The 23,800-nt window shown below is 43.7% G+C and overlaps 1 protein-coding gene across 8 annotated transcripts; it reads left to right on the top strand.

The window, feature by feature from the left end:
* The first annotated feature begins 3,862 nt into the window (after positions 1 to 3,862).
* Positions 3,863 to 19,013, top strand: smarca4a (SWI/SNF related, matrix associated, actin dependent regulator of chromatin, subfamily a, member 4a). 8 transcript variants are annotated; one of them, XM_037088567.1, is made up of 34 exons: positions 3,863 to 4,016; positions 6,596 to 6,859; positions 7,157 to 7,289; positions 8,009 to 8,467; positions 8,659 to 8,757; positions 8,855 to 9,110; positions 9,882 to 10,008; positions 10,164 to 10,337; positions 10,522 to 10,695; positions 10,801 to 10,968; positions 11,058 to 11,108; positions 11,206 to 11,336; positions 11,444 to 11,522; positions 11,603 to 11,709; positions 11,891 to 12,038; positions 12,192 to 12,355; positions 12,507 to 12,573; positions 12,698 to 12,808; positions 12,899 to 13,141; positions 13,271 to 13,384; positions 13,627 to 13,734; positions 13,859 to 13,945; positions 14,091 to 14,137; positions 14,263 to 14,429; positions 14,626 to 14,789; positions 14,966 to 15,232; positions 16,015 to 16,092; positions 16,191 to 16,409; positions 16,519 to 16,781; positions 16,984 to 17,092; positions 17,219 to 17,320; positions 17,437 to 17,569; positions 17,668 to 17,807; positions 18,320 to 19,013. In XM_037088567.1, exons 2-34 carry the CDS (start codon positions 6,638 to 6,640, stop codon positions 18,350 to 18,352), a joined length of 4,944 nt encoding a protein of 1,647 aa, XP_036944462.1. In that variant the 5' UTR covers positions 3,863 to 4,016; positions 6,596 to 6,637; the 3' UTR covers positions 18,353 to 19,013. The 8 variants fall into 8 exon arrangements, with proteins under 8 accessions (XP_036944462.1, XP_036944463.1, XP_036944465.1 ...); XM_037088568.1 differs by lacking the exon at positions 3,863 to 4,016 and having other exon boundaries at positions 6,638 to 6,859; positions 16,987 to 17,092; XM_037088570.1 differs by lacking the exon at positions 3,863 to 4,016 and having other exon boundaries at positions 6,638 to 6,859; positions 14,966 to 15,193.
* The last annotated feature ends 4,787 nt before the right edge of the window (positions 19,014 to 23,800 follow it).

Here is a 23,800-nt window from a genome sequence, read left to right on the forward strand (position 1 = left end):
GAAGAAACTTGTTTTTTATTCGGTATGCTGTCACGAGGAGGAAGCCTAAGAACTTTGAATGTCCGCTGACTTTTCATCTAGAGCCACCATCTGCAGCTCTTATTTATCCAATACCGTTTTAATGAGCACATGCAAAACTAAGGAAATTCTCATCAGTTTCAGCAGCACTTTGTGTTTGGTGCAAACTAGTGTAGCATAGAGTTAGCATGCTCAGAAGTAAAAAAAAATAATTCAAAACCACACTCCTGATAATCTCCTCGCAGTCTCAACCATACAGCTGCATATACAAATTGGCACGGTCCCTAAATTCAGGCAGAGGCATACAGAATCCCTGCTTGGTCAGGATCCTTTATACTTGAGAACCCAAGATGGTGAACAAATCAGCCTTCCAAGGTCTTATTCGTTTCCCATGGAGCACTGCCTTCCAAATGTGTCAGATTGTCTCTGTGGAGGCCCTCCATGGAGCCTCCCCTTCTCCAGACAGCTCCAGGATTCTGGCTGTCCTTCTGTACTCCAGCAACTTGACATCCTCAAGCAAGCAAGTGTCGAAGTAGACGTATAGGCAAGTCGCTCAAGCTTCAGCGGGGGCCCTCAGGAGGACCAGGGACTTGTCAAAATTCTCTGCGATCATAACCCGCTGAAAGGTCTCCTGCTGAGTCAGCCGGCCTGGAAGACTTCTACTGCAGGCTGCTGTTCCTTAAATGAAAGCTTGTGGGGTTCTGTTCCAGGCTATTACCAGGCTCTTCAGGGTCCCAGAACCACCCCCGAGACGAAACAGTGCTGTCTCTGCTGCCTTTCTGGATAAGGAAGAAGCCGGAAGTGTAACAAGAGAAAACAGACTCAAATGTCCCGGGAGGCGGTGTTTATCAAAGGAGGAACAATCAGGTGACTTGCCTGCAAATTCTGCTCGGAGTCTGAAGCCAGAACAAGAGCAGACTTTTGTGGTTACTATGTGGTGACTATCACAATTACATCCAGCTAATGAAAGCAGAACCAAGAAAGAGATACAGGATCTGTGTCCCGCAGCACATCGGCAAACATACATTTAGAGTTGAAGGTGAAATGGGGGAAGGCCAGTGCTGCTCCCTGTCTTGTGCATTTTAGGGAGACAACAGGATGATTCTTCGTGTCCTTGCCCTCAGTATTTAATTAAGATCAGCTTCCTCTTGAGCCTGCGCACTTCCTGGTCTTTTGAGTCTTGGTGGGTTTGCAATTGGCTCGGGCAGCTACCCTCTCTGTCTATTCTATACTTTCACCGCTAGCCTTTGTACCAATCCTGACAGCTTTGGAAAGAAAAAAAAAGAAGAGCCTTTGTTTTTTCTCACACTGTACAACATAGTGAAACCGACACTCGCACTGCGTTAAACCCAACCCAGAGGGATTGTAGGAAACATATGCCCCCTGGGACCAACTCCAGATCTTAGCCAGTATCTTGGTCAAGCACATTAATTGGAGAATCAACCTAGTTTACATGTTTTGATGGTGGGGGAAACCAGGGTACCCCGAGGAAACCAACGGAAGCACAAGGACATTCTCGCTGTGAGGCAAACTGTGCTGCAAATACAGGAATGCCACAACATTTCAGATTTTTGGCCTATTCAACATAACAATTGTGCAGTATGGATTGCTCAGTGTTGGTATCCCTAAACAGTCACATAAAGGGGGATACAGAATAACTACAGACTGAGGCAAACAGCAGGAAGTAACCTCTCGTTCCTCACCTTGAATGCTGCAACAAATGTCTCAGTGCAAGCACAAGCAGAAAGGTAACACCCAGGTGTCCTCACTCTCTCTCAGCATACACCGACCTGACCAAACTTTGCCCTCTGGTGGTTTGATTTCTACCACCGCACTGAGCAGAGCTCCTCAGCGGCGACTCTGTGCACAGATTAAAGACACTGACGCTGCCCTGACCTCACCTGCCCTTAAACTGAGCAGTCACATGTCTATCCGACAGGCAGGATATAATAACTGGCAAAAAGACAAAAATGCATAAGGAATTTAAAGGTGCACTACGTAGTTTTGGGGGGAGGAATTCTAACCAGAAGGGAAAGATCTGATTGAGAAATTTTTTAAATGCCTAAAATGAATAAACTCTCTTGGTTTCATGACAGAACAAACTGACCTTAAAGGACAACACAGTTCTATATCGTGTTACTTTGTTTGTATCTGGCGGACCCTGCCACCTTTCTAGATTCAAACAGTGTTCTGGGGACCTTTTTTCCTCTGAGAAAAGCTTGTTCATTCAGTTTTGGAATAAATGAATATTTCTGAGCCTTACTGACACTCAAAATTGAAAAGATTCTGAGTTTACATTTCTTCTCCAAAACTACATAGTGCCCCTTTAAAACTGGGCCTCATGATATATCTGATGTGTATGACTGAGGAGAATTCTGAGGAGCTATTATTTATAAATATTGAATAGTATACATTTATCTGTTACTATTTAAATTTTCTGGACTAACTGTGTATAACCCACTCAAGTTCACCAGAAGCAAAATAAAAGGATGTCTCTTTGCTTTATAATAAGGTTTATTCAGAGTAAAACAGGCATTTTGAATAAGTCATCCTGGGTTTTGGAAACATTATGGGCAATTTCCACTAAATATTTGCCTTCCTCAGATAAACAGACAATGCATTGCAGAGACGCAGTAAAGGAGCGATGGATTTGTATGATGAGGAGAAGGGGTCTACTGACATCTGTAATGATGCGTGATGAATCCTCAGAAGGTAAAAGACGGGTTTAGAGTGATGATTTGAACACAGCGATAACAGCTGGAGAATGGGAGGAAGGTTGCATTAAAGCTCAGGTTCAGATCAAAACGAGATTTAAATTATCACTGTACAAGTGGATTATACGCACCTGTGTTACCCCGTATCTACTCAACCCCAATGTCCCAGACTACTGTGTGAAATGTAGCGTGGAGAAAGGCACACTGTTCCGCTCTCTGCTGGAGCGCCTGAGAAACATCTCCTGGAAAGATGTGCTTGATATACAATCACAAATCTTATCTGAGAAGCTACCAGTATGTCCACAGATGTGCATATCAGAGAGATTGGAAATGAATAAAACCAAGAAGAAAACAGATAACATACTGTCTTCACCAAGCTAAACACACACTTGCTCTCTCTCTGTTTTTTTTTTAACCCTAACCCTCACTGAATATTAGTCAGCGTTCAGAGACCAATCTGATCGCCTTTCAAAGAAAAATGTGAGATATTTCTAGAAATATTGGGAACATTCCTTATATATTATGGAAAATTATCATCTGGGTCATGTGTTGAGTAATTTAACAAATCTTTAGCTATTACACATTATTGGATCATAATACTGTATGTACTGTATAATGTCAATGTTTGTTTGTGTCTTTTGATTGTCCTTTTAGTCACGATCTCTGTTGCATAAACCAAAATTCCAATACATATATGTGTCAACAAACAAACAAACTAAGTAAGTAATTAACTAGCAGTGTCATCATCTACAGAGTGGACCAGATCACTCAATAATGGAAACAACTGTCAGCTGCAGCTGTGGTATTTAATAATTGGTGTCTTTCAAGCACAGGCACAGGCCGGCATAATTAAACAGCCCACCTAAATCTGCCCTATAGTCTCCTCCTCTCTCTGCTAACACGGCAGGGGCTGGGTGAGTCCGGATTCTTGAACATGTCGGAGTGTCTGAGCGTTTTCACTTTGGAATAAAAGCGCAGTTCCGTCATATTTCCTCGCTTTCTCCTCCACAATACTCGCTCTCCTCCCATCCCCCACGCCGGCTTCTCGCTCTTTCATCCCCCACTGTAGCTCGGCCTTCCACTGGGCATGCGGGGTAGTGCGTGAGGCGGCGGTTGGGGGGCGCTGCTGAGCCGCACAGGCCGGTCCCTGCGATACAATCTGCCGAGAGAGGGGGGTGAGGGAAAAAAACCAACTGGGCAGGTCGGTCTTTGTTTCTGGTAAGGAGGAAAACCAAGAGACGCTGCAACCGGTGGGGACTAAAAACATCACCTTTCGCCACTTGTGTAAGTCCACTATAATTTTGCTATGGGGTCGAGGGGTTTTTGCGTGTGTTTTTCGCCGCCGTGAGCGGATGCGTGTGTTTTAACGAGGTGTTTTTTGCTGGGGAAAAAGACGAGACCGACATTACAGTGGCGCTGCTGTGGCGCGACAGTGTGCAATGAATGAAAATTGTTTTTGGAAATGTGCTTAGAGCGGAGCACCGAGCCAAGGGTACGGGAGGCGCGTTGGATCAATCAGCCCCGGCGATGAGGGATGCTCGGACCGCTCACATGTCGCCGCATCTGGACGAACAGCTCGAAAAAACAACACATTTTTCGTAGCTAATTGGCCTGGGGAGAGCGTGGCCGGCTAGGCTAACCCGCTAGCATGCTAGGCATCGTCAGCAGCCAGCTTATGTTGTTGTACTTTTACTTAGCGGGCTAGTGTTCTTTGTGGCTTTACCTTCAGTTTTGGTATCATTTCACGGCCCACCCGGTGGACAAAGTAAACTCGTGGTACATTGTGTAAAACAGGCGGTTATTAAGGCGTTTTACATTTTTCTCACCGACGTAACGTTAAATCCGGCTAGGCCCGGCTAGCGTTAGCACAGCTTCTAATGTTAGCCGAACGGTTATTTTCCGGTAAATGTAAACATTATATCAACTTCACTGATACAAAGTTGTTTGTTACTTTAAACATTCGTCCTCTCGGTCACTTTGAGTAGACATCCGTGTGTCTTGGGCGGGCTCGGATCTTATTAAACAGAGCCTTGTTCAGTCTAAATGTTTTTTAATCATAGTTCTGAAGTTTAAATGACCTCTTAGCGACCCACTGTGAGTGTGTATAAAAAATACTTCAGATCTAGTTTCATGTCTCAGTTGTCGCTCACGGGTCAGACGTGTTGTACCAGTGTTGTGATGTATCTTGCCACATTCACCAGCTGACCATCTGTCAAGGGTTCGTGATCGGACCTCTGTGAAAGGACCCCTCGTCCAACAACATCAACAACATCAGAACTTAATTTCCTGTGTTCTGTTGTGGTTTCGATGTTGTGGTTGTTGTGTTTCACACAACAGGCTAGAAGCTGTTGTGTGTGGTTTACACGTCGCAGTGCATCAGACATATCACAGAACACAATAGCAGCATCGCTTTAGCCAACAAAAAGAGATCTAACATGCCCAGTGATCCACAGAGGTTAATAATAGCTGCTTTCTGACTACACCAGCTGTCTTAACTGTTGACTACCGGCTTTGTGTGTGATTGTGATTGACGCTGTAACTTCAGGTTTTATCCATTATTTTCATTCCACTCATTTCCCAAACCAGTTGCACAGAAACAACTTATTAGATTTTGGTAACCCAAAGTATTTATACACATCCCATAACCAAAAAAAGGTTTAGGACAAAGGAACAAAACAAATCATTCTTTACAATAACAGAACATAAATGGAGATGGGCAACATTTTTTATCTCCTATTTTACTTGCAGAGATCACATATGAATACAACAAAACACATGCATGCTACACAAAAAGTTCATATTATCGAATTATTTATTCTCTGTTGATTTGTCCAGAGAATTCAACAGTTTTATCGCATATGCGTAAATACACATCCACTCAAATGTAGTATCTACATTCTTCCACATACATGCTTTTTAAAATGACGTTTCCTTCTATGATCCTCGTCATTTGACCTTAAACTACCACTCTCAGGTAATTGTCTATTTCTGTCTTCATACATGGCTAAATCAACTAAACATTTAATTTTCTCGACATGTAACTTGAATAACAGTCTGTGTCTGTGATCTCCCAAATCCAGACATTTTTCTGTTTCCTTTATGCACACAAAGGTTTCGTGTTGGTCATGTAGACGTTGGCCCATATCTCTTTGCAATAACCAAAATATGTAAGAATAAGTGAACAGTACAGAATATTAAGTGAAACACAATCCAAAATGTCCCTTTGCTTTTTTTTCCCAAGTTGCAATACTTAACCTTTTCAAGCCACTGTACTTTGATCATCCTTGAACCATGAATTCAGCTTTATTCCAACTGAAAGATGATTTTCACTAAGCCACTTCCTCCTTAAATTTGACATTTACACAGATTCTTCCATTTGTAATTATCTTTAAGTCATGCCCAAAAAGTATTTGTATTACCACTAAACTGCACAATTGTAGTCTGTTATTTAAATAACTTCTTAAGCAATTGTAAACAACTCCCCTAATCCCACAAGCCTGTAATCTGAACAGTAACTAACTGTGGTTTATAGGGTCAAATGTAATTCTTCCATCGTTAAATAATCCTATTGTGCGTTACTTTTTGTCCATGGCTGCTGTGATTTCCTCTTTTATTTCAATTAATGCAAAAATGTTTATGCATTTGTTTTAAATCCTTTATTGTCACTTGTGTTTTAAAAAGGCATAGCACAGATGTTTTATGTGTTATAATACTGTGCATTGGGCATGCTGTTCTTCTGTGGTTTGCTGATTCTTCAGACCTCAGAAGATCACAACAACATTTTGCTTGAGGAAATTAAACACTACAGTATACTTGCCTGGTCACACATGAATTCTAATACCTGTTGTCATTTCTTTCTGCAGGGGTACTTGCTGCTGCCACACATTCCCAGTTTCCCCTGAGAGATGTCCACCCCTGACCCCCCAATGGGAGGGACTCCTCGGCCCGGACCCTCCCCGGGCCCAGGGCCTTCTCCAGGAGGCATGATGGGTCCGAGCCCGGGTCCCTCTCCTGGCTCAGCCCACAGCATGATGGGGCCCAGCCCAGGACCTCCTGGATCTGGACACCCTCACCCTCCACAGGGACCCTCAGGATATCCTCAGGACAACATGCACCAGATGCACAAAGTATGAAATCGTTTTGTATTTATGTGTTTACCCTGCTTTCATTAATATTTTTTTTTTGTTCGGTTCAAAATACACAAGGAAAATTCAATAATTTTTCTGTTGATCTGGCATTTTATGATTCTGCAGCTTTGCCTTGTGTTATGACAATTTTAATCTAAATATGACTTTTCATAAGTCTAAGTATAGTTGTTAAACCAAGCTGTATAAAGTATTTAGCTATGGGGCTATTTTAAAATAAAAATTCAACCTCACATCAAAATTTGTCACATAAATGACATTTAACTGTCCTCTAACCAGCCCATGGAAGCCATGCACGAGAAGGGAATGCCAGATGATCCCCGCTATAGCCAGATGAAGGGCATGGGCATGAGACCAGGGGGGCATGCTGGGATGGGACCCCCTCCAAGCCCAATGGACCAACATTCCCAAGGTAACACATCACACTGCAATATGTTTTATGTAGCCTAAGTGGTGAGTTCTAGAGAGTGAATACATTTTGATGTTAATATCCTCTTGATGTGCTTGCGGACTGAAGGTTGCCAACTTGAATCTTCAGCTAATTTTACTTCTGTGTGATGTCGGCACGCAGTGGGTGAAGAAATGTTAGAAACTGAGGATGTTGTTTTTATCCCTGAACATCTCCACAAAGGAAGAACAGATAGCCCAGTTACACAGAGATAAAGTACAGCGTGTGTGAACCCATCCAGCCGGTTTCTCTTCTTGTGTTGCTGCTGGTTAGGCAGCCTGAGCTGACAGCAGTAGGCGGTGAGGGGCGGAGTATAGGGGCTTCCCCTTTCAGACAGCAACAAAAGCAGCTGCAGCAAAACCACACAGTCAGTATGCAGCAGCGGGTAGGAAGAGTGAGACACAGACAGGAGCACTAAAATGACACGACAGCGGTGTGTTTGATATGGTGAGGGTTCCTTGTTAAAGTGAAGTAAAGGGTGTTTTGTGGAGTTGTCATTTTTCAGGACAGTGTAGCCTTAAATAAAGACAATAAAAAACATACATACATTTTGAACTTGTCTTATAACCAGTATATTTATTGTTGTTATGGCCAACTATGCCTCTCTTGTTAAAATTTTTTGAAGCATCCAACTTGACTCAGGATCAGTATGTCCTCTCATGCTTCTGATCCGTGTTCTCCAGGTTACCCCTCTCCATTGGGAGGCTCAGAGCACGCTCCTAGCCCCGTCCCAGCTAATGGCCCTCCCTCTGGCCCTATGATGCCCGGAGGTCCCTCTGGCCCTGTGGCTGGCCCGATGGAGGGCAGTGGGGACCCTAACCAGGCAATGGGTCAACCTAACCGTGGTGGCCCCCAGGGTCCAGGTGGGCCCCCGGGTGCGGCAGGTGGACCAGGTGGTGCAGGCGGACCAACTCCTTTCAACCAGAACCAGCTACACCAACTCAGGGCTCAGATTATGGCCTACAAGATGCTGGCCCGCAGTCAGCCTCTACCAGAGCACCTGCAGATGGCTGTGCAGGGGAAGAGACCCATGCCAGGCATGCAGCCACAGCCCATGCCCAACATGCCACCTACTACAGGACCTGGAGGAGGGCCTGGGGCTGTTCCAGGACCAGCTCAGGCCAACTACAACAGACCACATGGTGAGGATGCCTATGAAGTGTGCTTTTTGTGAGTTTACCTCTTAAGAAAAGGATTTTCAAACCTGAAGGTAACATAAGCTTTAAACAAAGAAACATTTAACGCTCAGCAGAGACACCTGGTGGCTGAACATGAATGTTAGCTTAAGCTGTCTCAAAGCTTTCTAATTATTTGAAAAATGTGATTGTTTCAGGTATGGTAGGTCCCAATATGGCACCCCCTGGACCTGCAGGAGTTCCCCCTGGTATGCAAGGCCAGCCCACCAACGGACCCCCTAAATCATGGCCTGAAGGTGAACTTCTTAAGGCTCTTCTCAGACAGCTCTGTGTTTCTTTCTGTGCACTGTGTGTGTGTGTGTATACTGACCTCTTGTCATTCCTCTCCACTAGGACCAATGGTGAATGCTGCTGCCCCATCCAACCCTCCTCAGAAGCTCATTCCACCTCAACCCACTGGCAGACCCTCTCCTGCTCCTCCCTCTGTGCCCCCCGCTGCCTCCCCAGTAATGCCCCCTCAGACACAGTCCCCAGGACAGCCGGCCTTGCCCCCTTCCATGATGCTTCACCAGAAGCAGAACCGCATAACCCCTATCCAAAAACCTCGCGGGCTGGACCCAGTGGAGATCCTCCAGGAGAGAGAGTACAGGTGAGACGGGATGGGGAGAGACATGCTGGAGTACTGTTGAAATATTTTTCTGTTTGGAAAACTATGAAGCACCGCGCTCTGTTCTCTTATTTGGATGTATCTAAGACTGCTCCCCCGGATATTGTTAATAATATGTTAGTATTTATATTTTGTAATTGAACAATCACACATACTACAGTCTTCATGGCCTTTTAAGAGAGTGAGTTCAAATGATCTATTTTGTACCTCTAACATTATGGAAGGGCACAAACATTTTTTCAATGAATTGTACAGGGGCTATTAAAATGAACTAATTTGGGAAACCCCTGTATGAAAAGCATACTGTTTTCGGATTGTTAAAAATAGGTAAAGCTAATACTTGATTTTTACTATGTAGTACATTTTTCAAGCACTTGCTTCAAAGAAATGTATTGGAGACTGCAGGTGCCATAATAAATGGATGGAACCTGATTAGGTACTTCAACAAGATAAATACACTAACGCAGTATATGAATTGAAGAGAAGTGGACCAAAGACAGAACCAGATATAATTTCTGTTTAACGGTCCAAGAAAAATCTGTCCAATTCTTATCAATGGCATATATTTGCTAAATAAAACTTGAGCCAGTGTGGTGTTCGGTCAGAGAAATCAAATTTAGTTTATAAATAAGAATGCTATGAATCAGTTTGATGACTAAGTTATTTTACCACCTTTACCACTATTTTAAATTTTAGATTATCAGCCTTGAAGCGGAATCACTAATGATGCTTTTTTAAATGTGTATTTTTCAGGCTACAAGCTCGTATTGCTCATCGTATCCAGGAGCTGGAGAATCTTCCTGGTTCTCTGGCTGGTGACCTGCGCACCAAAGCCACCATTGAGCTCAAGGCCCTGAGGCTGCTGAACTTCCAGAGACAGGTAACAATGAAGTTCTCTACAATTATCTGCAAAGATAACTATGGCATATGATGAACTTCTCTATATTTATTCAGTCTCCAACGCTACTGGCCTGTCATTGTTACCCCCAACAAATAGATACAGTATTAAATATGTCTTCTTTTTGGGTCCTACAGCTGCGTCAGGAGGTGGTGGTTTGCATGCGTCGTGACACTGCTTTGGAAACTGCCCTCAACGCTAAGGCCTACAAACGAAGCAAACGTCAGTCACTGCGTGAGGCCCGCATCACTGAGAAGCTTGAGAAACAACAGAAGATCGAACAGGAGCGTAAACGTCGTCAGAAACACCAGGTACACCGTGTGAAAAGACTTCTGTGGGTGGATGGGAAAAAAGTCAAGAAAGCATGAAAAAAGTAGTTATATTTCTAATAACTGAAGGTTAAAGAGAAGTCGGTAACAAAAGATGTTGATTTCTATTCATATCATCTCTAGAATTTAATAACAGTGGTGGCTTTATGTATCCTTCTCTTGACAGGAATACCTCAACAGCATCCTGCAGCACGCCAAGGACTTTAAGGAGTACCACCGCTCCATCACAGCGAAGATCCAGAAGGCCACCAAAGCCGTCGCCACGTATCATGCCAACACCGAGCGCGAGCAGAAGAAAGAGAATGAGCGCATTGAAAAGGAGAGAATGCGGAGGCTGATGGTGAGACTCAAATCCAGTCTGTCTATAAGTCTGTATTTGCCATTATGTAGACAGCTTCAGAAAGTCCAACACAAGCATCTAACATCTCTGTGAACGTCTTCCCAGGCTGAAGATGAAGAAGGATATCGTAAACTCATTGACCAAAAGAAAGACAAGCGCCTGGCCTACCTGCTGCAGCAGACAGATGAGTACGTGGCCAACCTCACCGAGCTGGTGCGAGCCCACAAAGCTGTACAAGCTCTCAAAGAGAAGAAAAAGAAGAAGAAAAAGAAGGTAAATGTTTAGAAAAGGCACTTCTGATAGGCGTCTTTGTTTTAAATTTAGTTTTGACGTGTACTTTTATATTGCCTGTGTATTTTCAGAAGCCTGAGACTGTGGAGGGTGGTTCTGCTGCTCTGGGACCTGATGGAGAGGTGAGTTTAAAAGAGGATCACACCTACTTGACTTGATGTCGTCATGTGTAGTTTTCTTTGAAGTATTAATGTTTTTCTCATTTCTTCAAATCTGCAGCCTTTAGATGAGACCAGTCAAATGAGTGACCTGCCGGTGAAGGTCATTCATACAGACAGTGGAAAGATCCTGACTGGGATGGAGGCACCTAAAGCTGGACAGCTGGAGGCATGGCTGGAAATGAACCCAGGGTCAGTGTCACGTTTTTCTTACAACTAAAGCAAAGGAGGTATTAACGCTGATAAATTTGAGCCGATGTTCTAGAATACCTTGTCTAAAACATAATGGTCCATTGCAGATATGAAGTAGCGCCACGTTCAGACAGTGAAGACAGTGGCTCAGACGAGGAGGAGGAGGAAGAGGAGGTACAGATCACAGTGAGCACTTCATCACACCAGAATGGTCCGTTGGAAATTCTTGCAAATGGTTTTCTTACCTCTCTTTTTTTGTTTGTCAGGAGGAGGAAGAGGAGCAGCCTCAGCCCTCATCAGCTCCGACTGAGAAGAAGATCCCTGACCCTGACAGTGAAGAAGTATCTGAAGTGGACGTCCGGCACATCATCGAGTAAGATTTTGTTGGCAATAAATTGGCTTCTGATAACTCTTAAAATGACAGCTCAGGTCATGATGAAGTAACACAAAAATACCTACGTCAGATAATTTATATTGTCCCCTGTATTTTTGCATTGAAGTTGTTTTCTTTTGCTTTTTAAAAAAAAAAAAGTTGTCCTCCCTTCTTCCACCAGACACGCCAAGCAGGATGTTGACGATGAGTACGGTAACGCAAGTTTCAACAGAGGCCTGCAGTCATACTATGCCGTGGCTCACGCCGTCACTGAGAAAGTTGACAAACAATCCACACTGCTGGTGAATGGGCAGCTCAAGCAATACCAGGTACACAACCCAAAGCATGCTAGAAAGAGTAGCTAGTAGATAACATAATTGCTGAGGGAGACATTTCAAACATGTGCTTTGATCTGTAGTGGAATCTAACCAGATGATTTAATGAGTTGAGTAAGCTGAAACTAACCGTCTGTTTCTGCTCAGATCAAAGGTTTGGAGTGGCTGGTGTCGCTTTACAACAACAACTTGAATGGCATCCTGGCTGACGAGATGGGTCTGGGGAAAACGATTCAGACCATCGCCCTCATCACTTACCTCATGGAGTACAAGCGCCTCAACGGGCCCTTCCTCATCATTGTACCACTCTCGTAAGCCCCAACACATCTTTCTTAGCTTGTTATGGGTTTGCCTGTATAAATGCAAACCTTAGGAAAATAAGTGCTTTAATAGAAAACTGTACAAGTTGTGTTTTTGTGTTCATATGTTGAGAAACCTTTCTGTTGTGGCTTCTCTTAACAGAACTCTATCAAACTGGGTCTATGAGTTTGATAAGTGGGCGCCATCTGTTGTGAAAGTCTCCTACAAGGTCAGTGGCATCTCCTTGGTCATTCTCTTTTTGTCATGAAGAAAAATGAATAACGAAATGAAATGGATTTGGCCAATCTCTGCACTTGAGTTAAAACATTCAAAGCATTTCTGTTCTCTCTCAGGGGTCTCCAGCTGCTCGCCGTGCATTTGTTCCCATCTTGCGCAGCGGCAAGTTCAACGTGCTGCTCACCACATACGAGTACATCATTAAAGATAAGCAAGTGCTGGCAAAGGTAAGGACGCATCCCCAGCAGTTTTAAGTTGCATACACAATTCCTTCACGCACCAGTTTGTCTTACTTACTTCTGTATTTCCTCGCCAAGCTTCGTTGGAAGTACATGATTGTGGACGAGGGCCATCGAATGAAGAACCACCACTGTAAGCTGACCCAAGTCTTGAACACGCACTACTTGGCTCCAAGGCGTGTGCTGCTTACAGGCACTCCGCTGCAGAACAAGCTGCCGGAGCTCTGGGCCCTCCTCAACTTCCTGCTGCCCACCATCTTCAAGAGCTGCAGCACATTTGAACAGTGGTTTAATGCCCCTTTCGCCATGACTGGGGAGAAGGTGGGTTATGCGTTATGAATTAGAAATAAACACAGCAGAACATATTTTCACATAGACATGAGTTGTATATGAAATGTTTTAAACTCTAACAAAATCCGTCTCATCCTTCCTACTCTCTTTTCCCTCAAGGTTGACCTGAATGAAGAAGAGACCATTCTGATCATTCGCCGTTTACACAAAGTGCTCAGGCCTTTCTTGCTGCGCCGACTCAAGAAAGAAGTCGAGGCCCAGCTGCCTGAGAAGGTCAGCATTGTCATTTTTATTCTATTTTATGTCCCTTCCCATTTTTCTTTTAGCCACTGATTTAACTGATTATTTGTACTATGAGCCGACTTTTTCAGCCTCTGCTGTCTTAGTTTTCAAGCATTCTAAATTTCTACACGTGGCGACAACTGACTCCTTAACACAAATATGTGAATATTGATTTCCTTAAAATAATACTTTTAATATAATTAGGTGGATTTTCCCTTATTGTTGCATTTTAGGTGGAGTACGTGATCAAGTGCGACATGTCAGCCCTACAGAGGGTTTTGTACAGACACATGCAGGCGAAGGGAGTCTTGCTCACAGATGGGTCAGAAAAAGACAAGAAGGTATGAAGATGGAAGATAATCTTTTAAATCTGATCAATTTTGTTGCCTTTTCATTATAGTGCAATCAATTTTATTTCAAAGCTCCAAAGTATTGGGAGCTAACAGTTGTATTGTCCCATTCTAGGGTAAAGGCGGCACGAAGACCCTGATGAACACTATTATGCAACTGAGAAAGATTTGCAACCACCCCTACATGTTCCAACACATTGAGGTAACAAACAGAAGCGCTATCCAATCATGATGTCACTAAATAATTTTCTCCTTGTAGAACACATTACAGAGTAATAAATGTTTACTAATGGAGATGGATGTCATAGTCAAATGAACGGGACATTTTTTCTTTGTTTGTTTTACAGGAGTCTTTCTCTGAGCATCTTGGTTATTCTGGTGGAATCGTGAGCGGGTACGTGAAGCTTGAAGTTGTGTGTGCTTGTACTGCACATATGTGTCTTGCGTATGTGTGTGTGGATATATGATGCACCCTGACTCACTCTTTCTCATATTGCTCCTTCTGCCCTGCCTGTCTAGTCCTGACCTGTACCGCTCCTCTGGGAAGTTTGAGCTGCTGGATCGTATCCTGCCCAAGCTGAGGGCCACCAACCACAAAGTGCTGCTCTTCTGTCAAATGACAACACTCATGACCATCATGGAGGACTACTTTGCCTACCGGAGCTTCAAGTACCTGCGTCTGGATGGTGAGACACCTCTGACCAAGACCAAGGCAGATTTCAAGCCAACTTTATGAGAATGATCCCATAGCTACCTTGCAAATGAATGCATGAAACAGCCATACTCAGAAATACCTTAATGATCTTAATAGGTTTTTTTTTAATGTCATATGGAACATTTAAGATTGACTTTGTAACACTCTAATCATCCCCTTCCACATAGGCACTACCAAGGCAGAGGACCGTGGCATGCTGCTGAAGACATTCAATGACCCGGCCTCTGAGTACTTTGTGTTCCTGCTCAGCACCAGGGCAGGAGGCCTGGGTCTCAACCTGCAGTCTGCTGACACTGTCATCATCTTTGACAGTGACTGGAACCCACATCAGGTACTCAAAATATGTTGGCATCCACACAGGTCTCAACTAATGTCACTTTTTTTCATAGATTTCATGTCGTAAGACACCAGAACCATATCAATATTGTGTAAAAGTAATAAAGCAACCATAGTTTCAATATTCACAATCACGCCAGCTAAACCAATCAACCAATCATTCGTTCTCAGGATCTGCAGGCTCAGGACAGAGCCCATCGTATCGGTCAGCAGAACGAGGTGCGCGTGCTCCGCCTCTGCACTGTCAACAGTGTGGAGGAGAAGATCCTGGCAGCAGCCAAGTACAAACTGAACGTGGACCAGAAGGTCATCCAGGCTGGCATGTTCGACCAGAAGTCTTCAGGCTGTGAGCGTCGAGCCTTCTTGCAGGCCATTCTGGAGCACGAGGAACAGGACGAGGTCGGGGCTCGAGGAGGCTGCCGCACTAGGGGGGCGTGGGTGGGTGTGATGCGAAACTGTTACTACATTGCCCACCCACCCACATCCACCTGTGTGATGCCTTACCTCTTCATTATCTGCTGTATTTTTCTCCTCTTCTCTCTTTTCCATACTCACCTTTTTCTTAGGATCTGTGAGCTTTCAGTTATCCAGAACCTTCTTTTCTCATTTATGTATTTCTACTTCTGTACAGACTACTGATGGTTAATATGATGCTTATAGACTTATATAGATATTTCGTTTTTATTCCTTTTCTTCTATTTTGTAAAACAGTTGAACTTTTTAAATTTTCAGTGGTTAAATGCATTTTCATTTGTATATGCTAAGCTTGAGTCATGAACTGCAGGCCAAACAGTGATGTTACCAGTGCCTACATGGTTTGAATTGTAATATGCATTGAATCAGGGTTCCCACAGATCCTTGAAATCCCTGAAAATGGGATTTGCAGGGGAAAACATCAAAATATATGAAAGAATGATAATAATAATAATAATGAGACAGATGGACATCTTCATTGAAAGCTGTTGAACTTGTTTGTTTTCTATAAATATTAAATTGTTGACTGTAAAATTGAAAACCATGATCCGTCTCAAACTGCTTTTAATTTTCTTTGAATAGGACCTTGACTGTGACGTTTAAAAAGGTGTGGGAACCCTGTTGAGATGTGTTTCGCCTGTTTCACCCTATACTGTAATGACAGTCATTAGTTCAGAGGCTTGGCTCTGAGGTGCCACATGAATCTGTCATTAGTTGTCACTGACACTAATCTCATCTGTCTTCAGGAGGAGGATGAGGTGCCCGATGACGAGACTGTCAATCAAATGATTGCCAGAAGTGAAGAAGAGTTTGAACAGTTCATGGTTAGTCCCAGTCCCATATCAACACTAGATGTTCTGTTAATTTGTAATGTGATTCCTTTAACCCCTTTCTGTTTTCTTTGTTGTTTTGTTTACTCCAGCGCATGGATTTAGACAGACGCCGCGAGGAGGCCCGCAACCCCAAGAGGAAACCTCGTCTGATGGAGGAGGATGATATGCCAAGCTGGATTCTGAAAGACGACGCTGAGGTTGAGAGGCTAACTTGTGAAGAGGAGGAGGAGAAGATGTTTGGCAGAGGATCCCGCCAACGCAAGGAAGTGGACTACAGTGACTCCCTCACTGAGAAACAATGGCTGAAGGTGAGGCATTTAGATGTCAGAAAATGAGGCATTAGGAGGCGAAAGGTAATCAGTATGTACTTCAGTCTTTGACTTGAGTTCACTAAAACATCATTTCTCCTCACCACAGGCCATAGAAGAGGGAAATCTAGAGGACATTGAAGAGGAAGTGCGTCACAAGAAGACCACCAGGAAGCGCAAGAGAGATCGCGACCACGATGGCGGCCCGGCTACACCCAGCTCCAGCAGCGGCCGAGGGCGGGAGAAGGACGAGGAGGTGAAGAAGGCGAAGAAACGCGGTCGCCCACCTGCTGAGAAGCTCTCTCCCAACCCTATGTCCCTCACCAAGAAGATGAAGAAGATCGTTGATGCCGTCATCAAATATAAGGACGGGTGAGAACTTGTTACATAAAACCTTTAAATGAGTGCATTTTTCTTCCACGTGGGATGAAAGAACACAGATTTACTTTCTGTCTTAGAGATTATACTATTAATAATTCACAGTTCCATGATAACTAGACAGGCTGTAAATATTAGAATGACTCCTCCTCTGCATTTGTATTCAAATTCGACACTTTATGTTTCCTCGTCTTAGCAGTAATGGCCGACAGCTCAGTGAAGTCTTCATTCAGCTTCCTTCTCGCAAGGAGCTGCCCGAGTACTATGAGCTCATTCGCAAACCAGTGGACTTCAGAAAGATCAAGGTAAGGATACAAAATAACACCTCCCTGCTCTTCATGTTGAGATAACAGGAAAAATAAAGTTATGTGTGTCTGATTTAGCCTTTGTCTGACAGCTGCCTTCTTTTATTCTCTCCTTCCTTCCATCAGGAGAGGATCCGCAGCCATAAGTACCGCAGCCTGAACGACCTGGAGAAGGATGTGATGCTGCTGTGTCAAAACGCCCAGACTTTCAACCTGGAGGGCTCTCTGGTGAGTTCAGCCAGAGGCACACGGGTTCTTAATCGAATGAGTTAATAGTGGAATGAACTTCACATTCCTTGTATTTATATGAAGTCACAAAGTATAACTGGTCACTTACTTTTTAGATCTATGAGGACTCCATAGTGCTGCAGTCCGTCTTCACCAGTGTGAGACAGAAGATCGAGAAGGAGGACGAGAGTGAAGGGGAGGAAAGCGAGGAAGAGGAGGAGGAGCCAGATGAAGGCTCAGAGTCTGAATGTGAGTGTAAGAAACATCAGCATTTTACTCTGAACACTAAAGATATTACATAATCTGATGACAGAGGTGTTATAAACACTGTCTTTGATTCCTCTCAGCTCGTTCGGTGAAGGTGAAGATCAAGCTGAGCCGGAAAGAAAAGGGCGACCGAGGAGGGAAAGGACAGCGACGAAGGGGCCGCGGAGCCCGGGCTAAACCTGTGGTTAGTGACGATGACAGCGAGGAGGAACAGGAAGAGGTGAGACAACAACAGACATCCCTCTGACGATTAAGATGTTGAGTTGGTCCACAACTGATGACATGTTTAAGACAAAACCAAACCCAGAGGAGTGTAATAAAGTCGACTCTTTAAAATGTATTCTGGTTGAGTTGTATGTGTCTGCTTGTTGAGCTGCTCTGCTGTAGGAATACTTAATATTCTCCAGAAGTCAACATGCATCAAAGATATTTAAAGTTGGTTTGTGGCCACAGAGAAGAAGTAGAGTGACATCTAGAGTGACTGCTGCACCTGCGTAGTCACGTAGTATCAAAAGCCGAACAACTAGTCTGGATGGGTTTTCTTTTATAATTTCATAGGAAGACAACACTATTGCAATGTCCAATAAATGTTCCGCAAGAGTTTTGATAGGAGGGGAAAAGTCACACAGGGGAAAAGTCACACAACAACTTTCTGTTGTGAAATGATGGGTTTATCTGTATTTCTGTACTGTTCTTCTGTTAGTAAATCTTTGTTTCCTTGGTTTGTTCCAGGAGCGCTCGGCCAGTGGCAGCGAGGAGGACTGAAGTGAACCACTTGTGATTGGACCAACAGCCCACTGAGCCCCTCGACTGGACTTTATATATTTTACTTAGATACAGCAGGGAGACTGTCAGTGGACAAGGCCTAGTTTTACCTAGATGAGCTGATTTTTAGTGAGACAATTGTACTCTCATTAAAGTATACCATTAATTAAAAACCAATTAAAAAAAAAAACTAAAATATGAAAGATATGAACCTTCCACTTCCATATTTAAACCATCTTTCCGAGTATGAATAGTAGTGTGTCTCTTTGCCTTTTTTGTTCTCTCCTGTAAATGGAAAATCGACAGAGCCTGAATTATAGACTGATCGTGGGCCATAAAGACAGCTAACTGTTTTTTTAAGTGGTATTAATTTTGTCGTCTTTTACTTTGAGACAAAGCGCACGGGAACCAGGCATCAACTGTGTTCCCTGAAGTCCCTTTTTGAATGCATGTCGTGCGTGTCTGTGGAAATGCACCTGGATGTGTCTTCACTATTATCTCTGTGTTTAATTTAAGACTACAAGCGGGATCACGGTACATCCCACCCTGCAGCCCCTCCCTCTCAGGTTGTGTATGTAAAGGGGGAGGGAGGGATAGGACCATTTTCTCGTGTCGGTGTCACTGGATTCCAAAAACTACAATAAAGGCATCTCATAATTAATCTGCAGCCTCCACTCCTCTTTGTCCCAACAAGGTGATTAACTGCACTACTCCCATCTGTACACTAGATGGCCTACTGAGAACAGCTGACTGCATGCTCCAGACTTGTTTATATCTGCCACCCTTCTCCCACTAGTCATGGTGATCTTTAATCTACAACACAGTTTAGCATCAAGTCTGAGTCATTTTTCACTTTATTCTTGGGCTCCCCTGTATTTCTTTTTGCACAGAACATTTTATAGTGCTTCCAGCCTTTCTTTTTACATCCACTTACCAGCTAGATGAACTTAGCAGCCCTTCACCAACACAACAAGTCATCATCCAGATGTGTTTGCTTGGATGTATTATAAACCGGATGTGAATCTGCTCCGGTTTAATTTGAATGAAGGTGGTGATTGTTGGCTTTTTCATTCACTTGAGCTGTAAATGTTTTGGGAAAATGAGGACTGTCTTTGAACTGCCTGTCACAAAAGCTAATTGTCTCAGCCATTTATCCACCTCTGCTTTGAAACAGTCATTACTTTTAGCTATCTATGTCAACCCTATATATAATTTATTGCTCTCTATTTTGACTATTTTCCCATTACTTTTAGCTAGTGCTGGCTACATATTTCAACCATGTGAATATTTATCAAATGCTTTCAGCTATTTCACATTTCTAACAATTTCAAAGTCAATGGACTACAGGATGGTGTAGAGATGATGTATTTTGGTACACTAACCCAGAAGTTGGCATCGCTGTCGCTCCCTCAACAAAAAAACAATGGGATTTTTTTTTTTTTAATTCGACTTTGAAATGTTGCTGAAAATAAGTTCAGACACAAGTTTATGATGCATACAAGTTATGAAGCGTAAAATTAAATCACTAGAAGTAAAAAGCTAATGTTATGTCATAAACAGGCTACAGTGCGGTTGTGTGACTTGAACGTCACCACCACAATGCCTCTACACAGTTACTATACACAGTTTCTGTAAACTGATACATCCATCCATCCATCCATCATCTGTACTATCTATGTACGCCGCTTAATCCTCTGCAGGGTCGCGGGGACTGATACATCTACAAGTTGAAAAGAGTCAGAATGAGCAGACGTGTCTCCGTGTCTGTCATGATGACCTTCAATGTCTGTGACAATTTCTGTAGTCTCATTTAGCCACTTCTTAGCAACCGCTGTTTCTATGTCATAGAACAAAACATAGTTACTATCTGAAGCTTGCGGTAACCACAGACCTTATTTCAGGCATTCAAAAGACTCATAGACCTTGAGACGAGGGAACCGGAAGTGCAAATATAAGCGGATTAAAATCAAAAATCTATTTGTCCAAATTCACTGGGCTGCTTTATAGTCTCTCTGTGTATTCTTTGGCAACAAGAGCATCCCTTCTTCTTCACCTCTAATCCTCTCATCTCAGTTTTTCCAGCGCTTCCCTCAGCCCTCCGGTGTAACTCCTTGACCCTGCACCACGTACACATCCTCTTTAACCAACACGTGATTTTTGCTAGTATCTCCGGGCACATGCCCCGACACCTGAACAAACATGCAGGAGTTATGTGGGCTGCGAATCTCCTGTGTGGACGATTTCTCATGACTTGGCTGCGTTTTAGGGGAACAGACACCCCAGCGTGATCCTCCCAGCGGACTCGTTTTCCCCTGCAAACGTGTGTTTGTACAGTTGTGTGTCATTATTCGACGATTCTTTTGCTGTTTGCCCTAATAATATTTGTATTACTTACCTAAAAGACTAAACAGGAGCATTGAGTACTCTAGCTGAATCTGAATAAATCCGACTTTTCCTTCTCCATGCGATTGAAACTAACAAGGGCACGAGGCCTATCTGCAACTAACACCTCCACTGTCTTTTATTAGTTCATCCCCTTTTAACACAGTGTCAGTCTTATCTTCCTTTCCGGGGGCCGAGTCTAACTTTTTCCAAGAAATAGGTCATTTGCAGAGCAGCCACTCCTCTTGTATGAGCCACAGTGACAGCAGGGCAATCCAGAGATGCATCCCGAGTGCTGGCTGGAGGCGTTGGCAAGCGATTGACGGATGGATGCAGATGTGCAAAACTGAGTCTGGAGTATTTGATGCAGATTTCCAACCAGCCACCCTCTACAAACAGAGCTCACCCGAGCTCACTCCCGACCGGCCGCTCTGGAGCAGAGGCCAGAAAACATGTTAGACGGCATCTGGAGGAACCTGATTTGAACTTTAAGGGGCGGCGGAGAGACTGAAAATCCGTTGCAGCCGACACAATGTTTGTTTTGTCAGGAGAGGCAGCGAAAATGAAAATGAAAAGGGCTGCCGGGGAGGGGAGAGGATACTGGAAGAACCAGAAAGTGTTTACAGAGAATGATGGAGGAGGTGGAGCATAGTGAGAAAAAGGGAGAGAGAGAGTGAGTGAGTGAGTAGAAGGGTGTGTGAGAGAAACTTTAACATTATCTGCACTCTTCTTTTTATTAATGCTCTCTCTGTCAAGTTAAACACCAGGAATGTCTACCTCCCCTGCAGTGCGATCTACTGTATCTCTTCAATCAGCGACTCACAAAGGGGGTGAAAGGCCTGTGTGTGTGTGTGTGTGTGTGTGTGTGTGTGTGTGTGTGTGTGTGTGTGTGTGTGTGTGTGTGTGTGTGTGTGTGTGTGTGTGTGTGTGTGTGTGTGTGTGTGTGTGTGTGTGTGTGTTCTGGGATAGGGGCTTACAGAATTGAGGTGAACACATCTCGCTGGGAAATCAGAGGTTGAACCGCGGCACAGTTTAGAAAAAACTTTTCATGTCTCCCAGTCGGTCACCCAAAGGACCCAGTTCTAGCAGAGGCCTGAAAATTCCATGTCACTTCTTATTAAATGCACCCCGATTGTGCAGCGGAGTGGGGTTCAGAGGTGGGAGGGTTCACGCTCTGGAAAAACGCTGACGCTGGACAGAAAGTGTGTCGTGTACTGTGCAAGGCTCCAGCACTGCAGAGTTTTCTCAAATCTTTTTGTTTTTTTAAGGGACATGTACTGTACTTGCATATTTCCCACTTAACAACGTTTGGAGGGAAATAGCAGTGGTAGAACACTTGCTCATGCAGAAGTAAAAGCAGCAATAACACACCATAAAATTGAATCGAAACATTTACTGAAGTAAAACTCCAGAGGTACTGGCAAAAACTCAAAAAGGTTGAGTGCCAAAAGTAAAAGTACTCATCGTGTAGAACGGTCCCTGTTCTGGAATTATTGGATTGTTTTTGTTGACAGTAAGCAGGAGCTCCCCAGTGACTAACTGAGGATGTTTGAGGGTCAGGGGCGGTAAAATAAAAAGGGGCACCAGTGCGCAGGAAGCGGAGCTACATTTATACCCTCTGAAAATGTACAGCAGCGTAAAATGAATAAATGTGCAGTACTCAGTTGCTCTTCACCACTGAAAAAGTCATGACCTCACACAACAGAGTCCTCTTGTCACATTCAGATGTGGAAGAGTTGTTGGCACTTTCCACTGACATTTAGTTAATTAAGCACACGCTTTAATCCAATGCGACCTTGCCCGAGGACGCTTGGACATGCAGACCAGGGGAATAGAACCAGCGACGTTCCGATAACAAGACACTGAACTCCTCACGTGGATTCATTTACTAATTATTCAAGTGGAAATTTTGAGCAACATTTGTGTAGCAGAACGCTGTTTCTCTTCTTTCCTTTGAGGAAAATTTCCAAATTTAGATTTTTAAAATAAAAACACCTTCTCTCCTCTCTCATCAGTCACCTCAGGACCCCTCAGTTTTATCTTGAGGCCCTTTGGAAGGACCTGAAGCCTACATTTGAGACCACTGGCCTGAACTAAAGTACTAAGGGGAAAAAAAAAAAGAAATTCTCAGCAGCCTCGAGCTGCTACAACAGTAAAATATATTAACAGTCTGATAATCTAAGGTAACTGTCAGCCAGGAGCCATTTTCCTGCAGTAGGAGTTATTATACATTTGATAAGTGTTTTACTTTAAAAGGATTATGACTTTTGCTTGTAACGATGTTCTTCTACATGTATACATCATCATTTGTACTGGATCTCTACACTATATCTGTATCACACACACACACACACACACACACACACACACACCATCTTGCTGCTCTCTCGTGGACACCACCCTCACTGTATATATTCTAACGCTGGCAGCCGTGTGACAGTCTTGGCCTTGAGCCTTGAATTCCATATGCTGTCTCTGTGAAGTTCATTTTTTTTATCTCTGGGGTGAACAGAGAGGTAACCAGACTCTGTACTTACCGCCTGGGTGACATGTCATTTTCACTCTCACGTGCTCTCACAGTCTCATTATATGACCGCGTTTCTTCCGCGTCTCTGACATTTCAGTTGCTTTTGTGTACATTTATCAGCGTTGGAGTCACACCGAAGGTCGCGCACGATAACCGGTCAATAAAGACGATACAGCGGGGTTTGTGTTATCGTAAAACCCTACGTAACGTATACTCTCTCCGCTGTAAAGGGGTCAATGTATTCACATAACACTGTGACCAGCTCGACGCGCTTCTTGTTTTTAAACCAGTTTCAATGTTTCCAGCACGTCTTCCATGAAGTAAGTTTAAGGGAAACATCTGGATCATCTGACTGTTTTCAGCTGCAGATGTGCTATGAACTATATGCTGCTCCCTCTGTTTGGTTCAAGGCTGTTTACGAGTGTTTTATCTCCTCAGATGTGCTTTATCTCTGCGCCTCCTCTGATCTAAATCTCATTGTAAACTATATCATGGACCAGGCAACGTTTGAGACTTTGAACCTGAAATAACCTGCTGTT

Source organism: Acanthopagrus latus, chromosome 23 (assembly GCF_904848185.1).
Source record: "Acanthopagrus latus isolate v.2019 chromosome 23, fAcaLat1.1, whole genome shotgun sequence".
Classification (NCBI taxonomy): Eukaryota; Metazoa; Chordata; class Actinopteri; order Spariformes; family Sparidae; genus Acanthopagrus; species Acanthopagrus latus.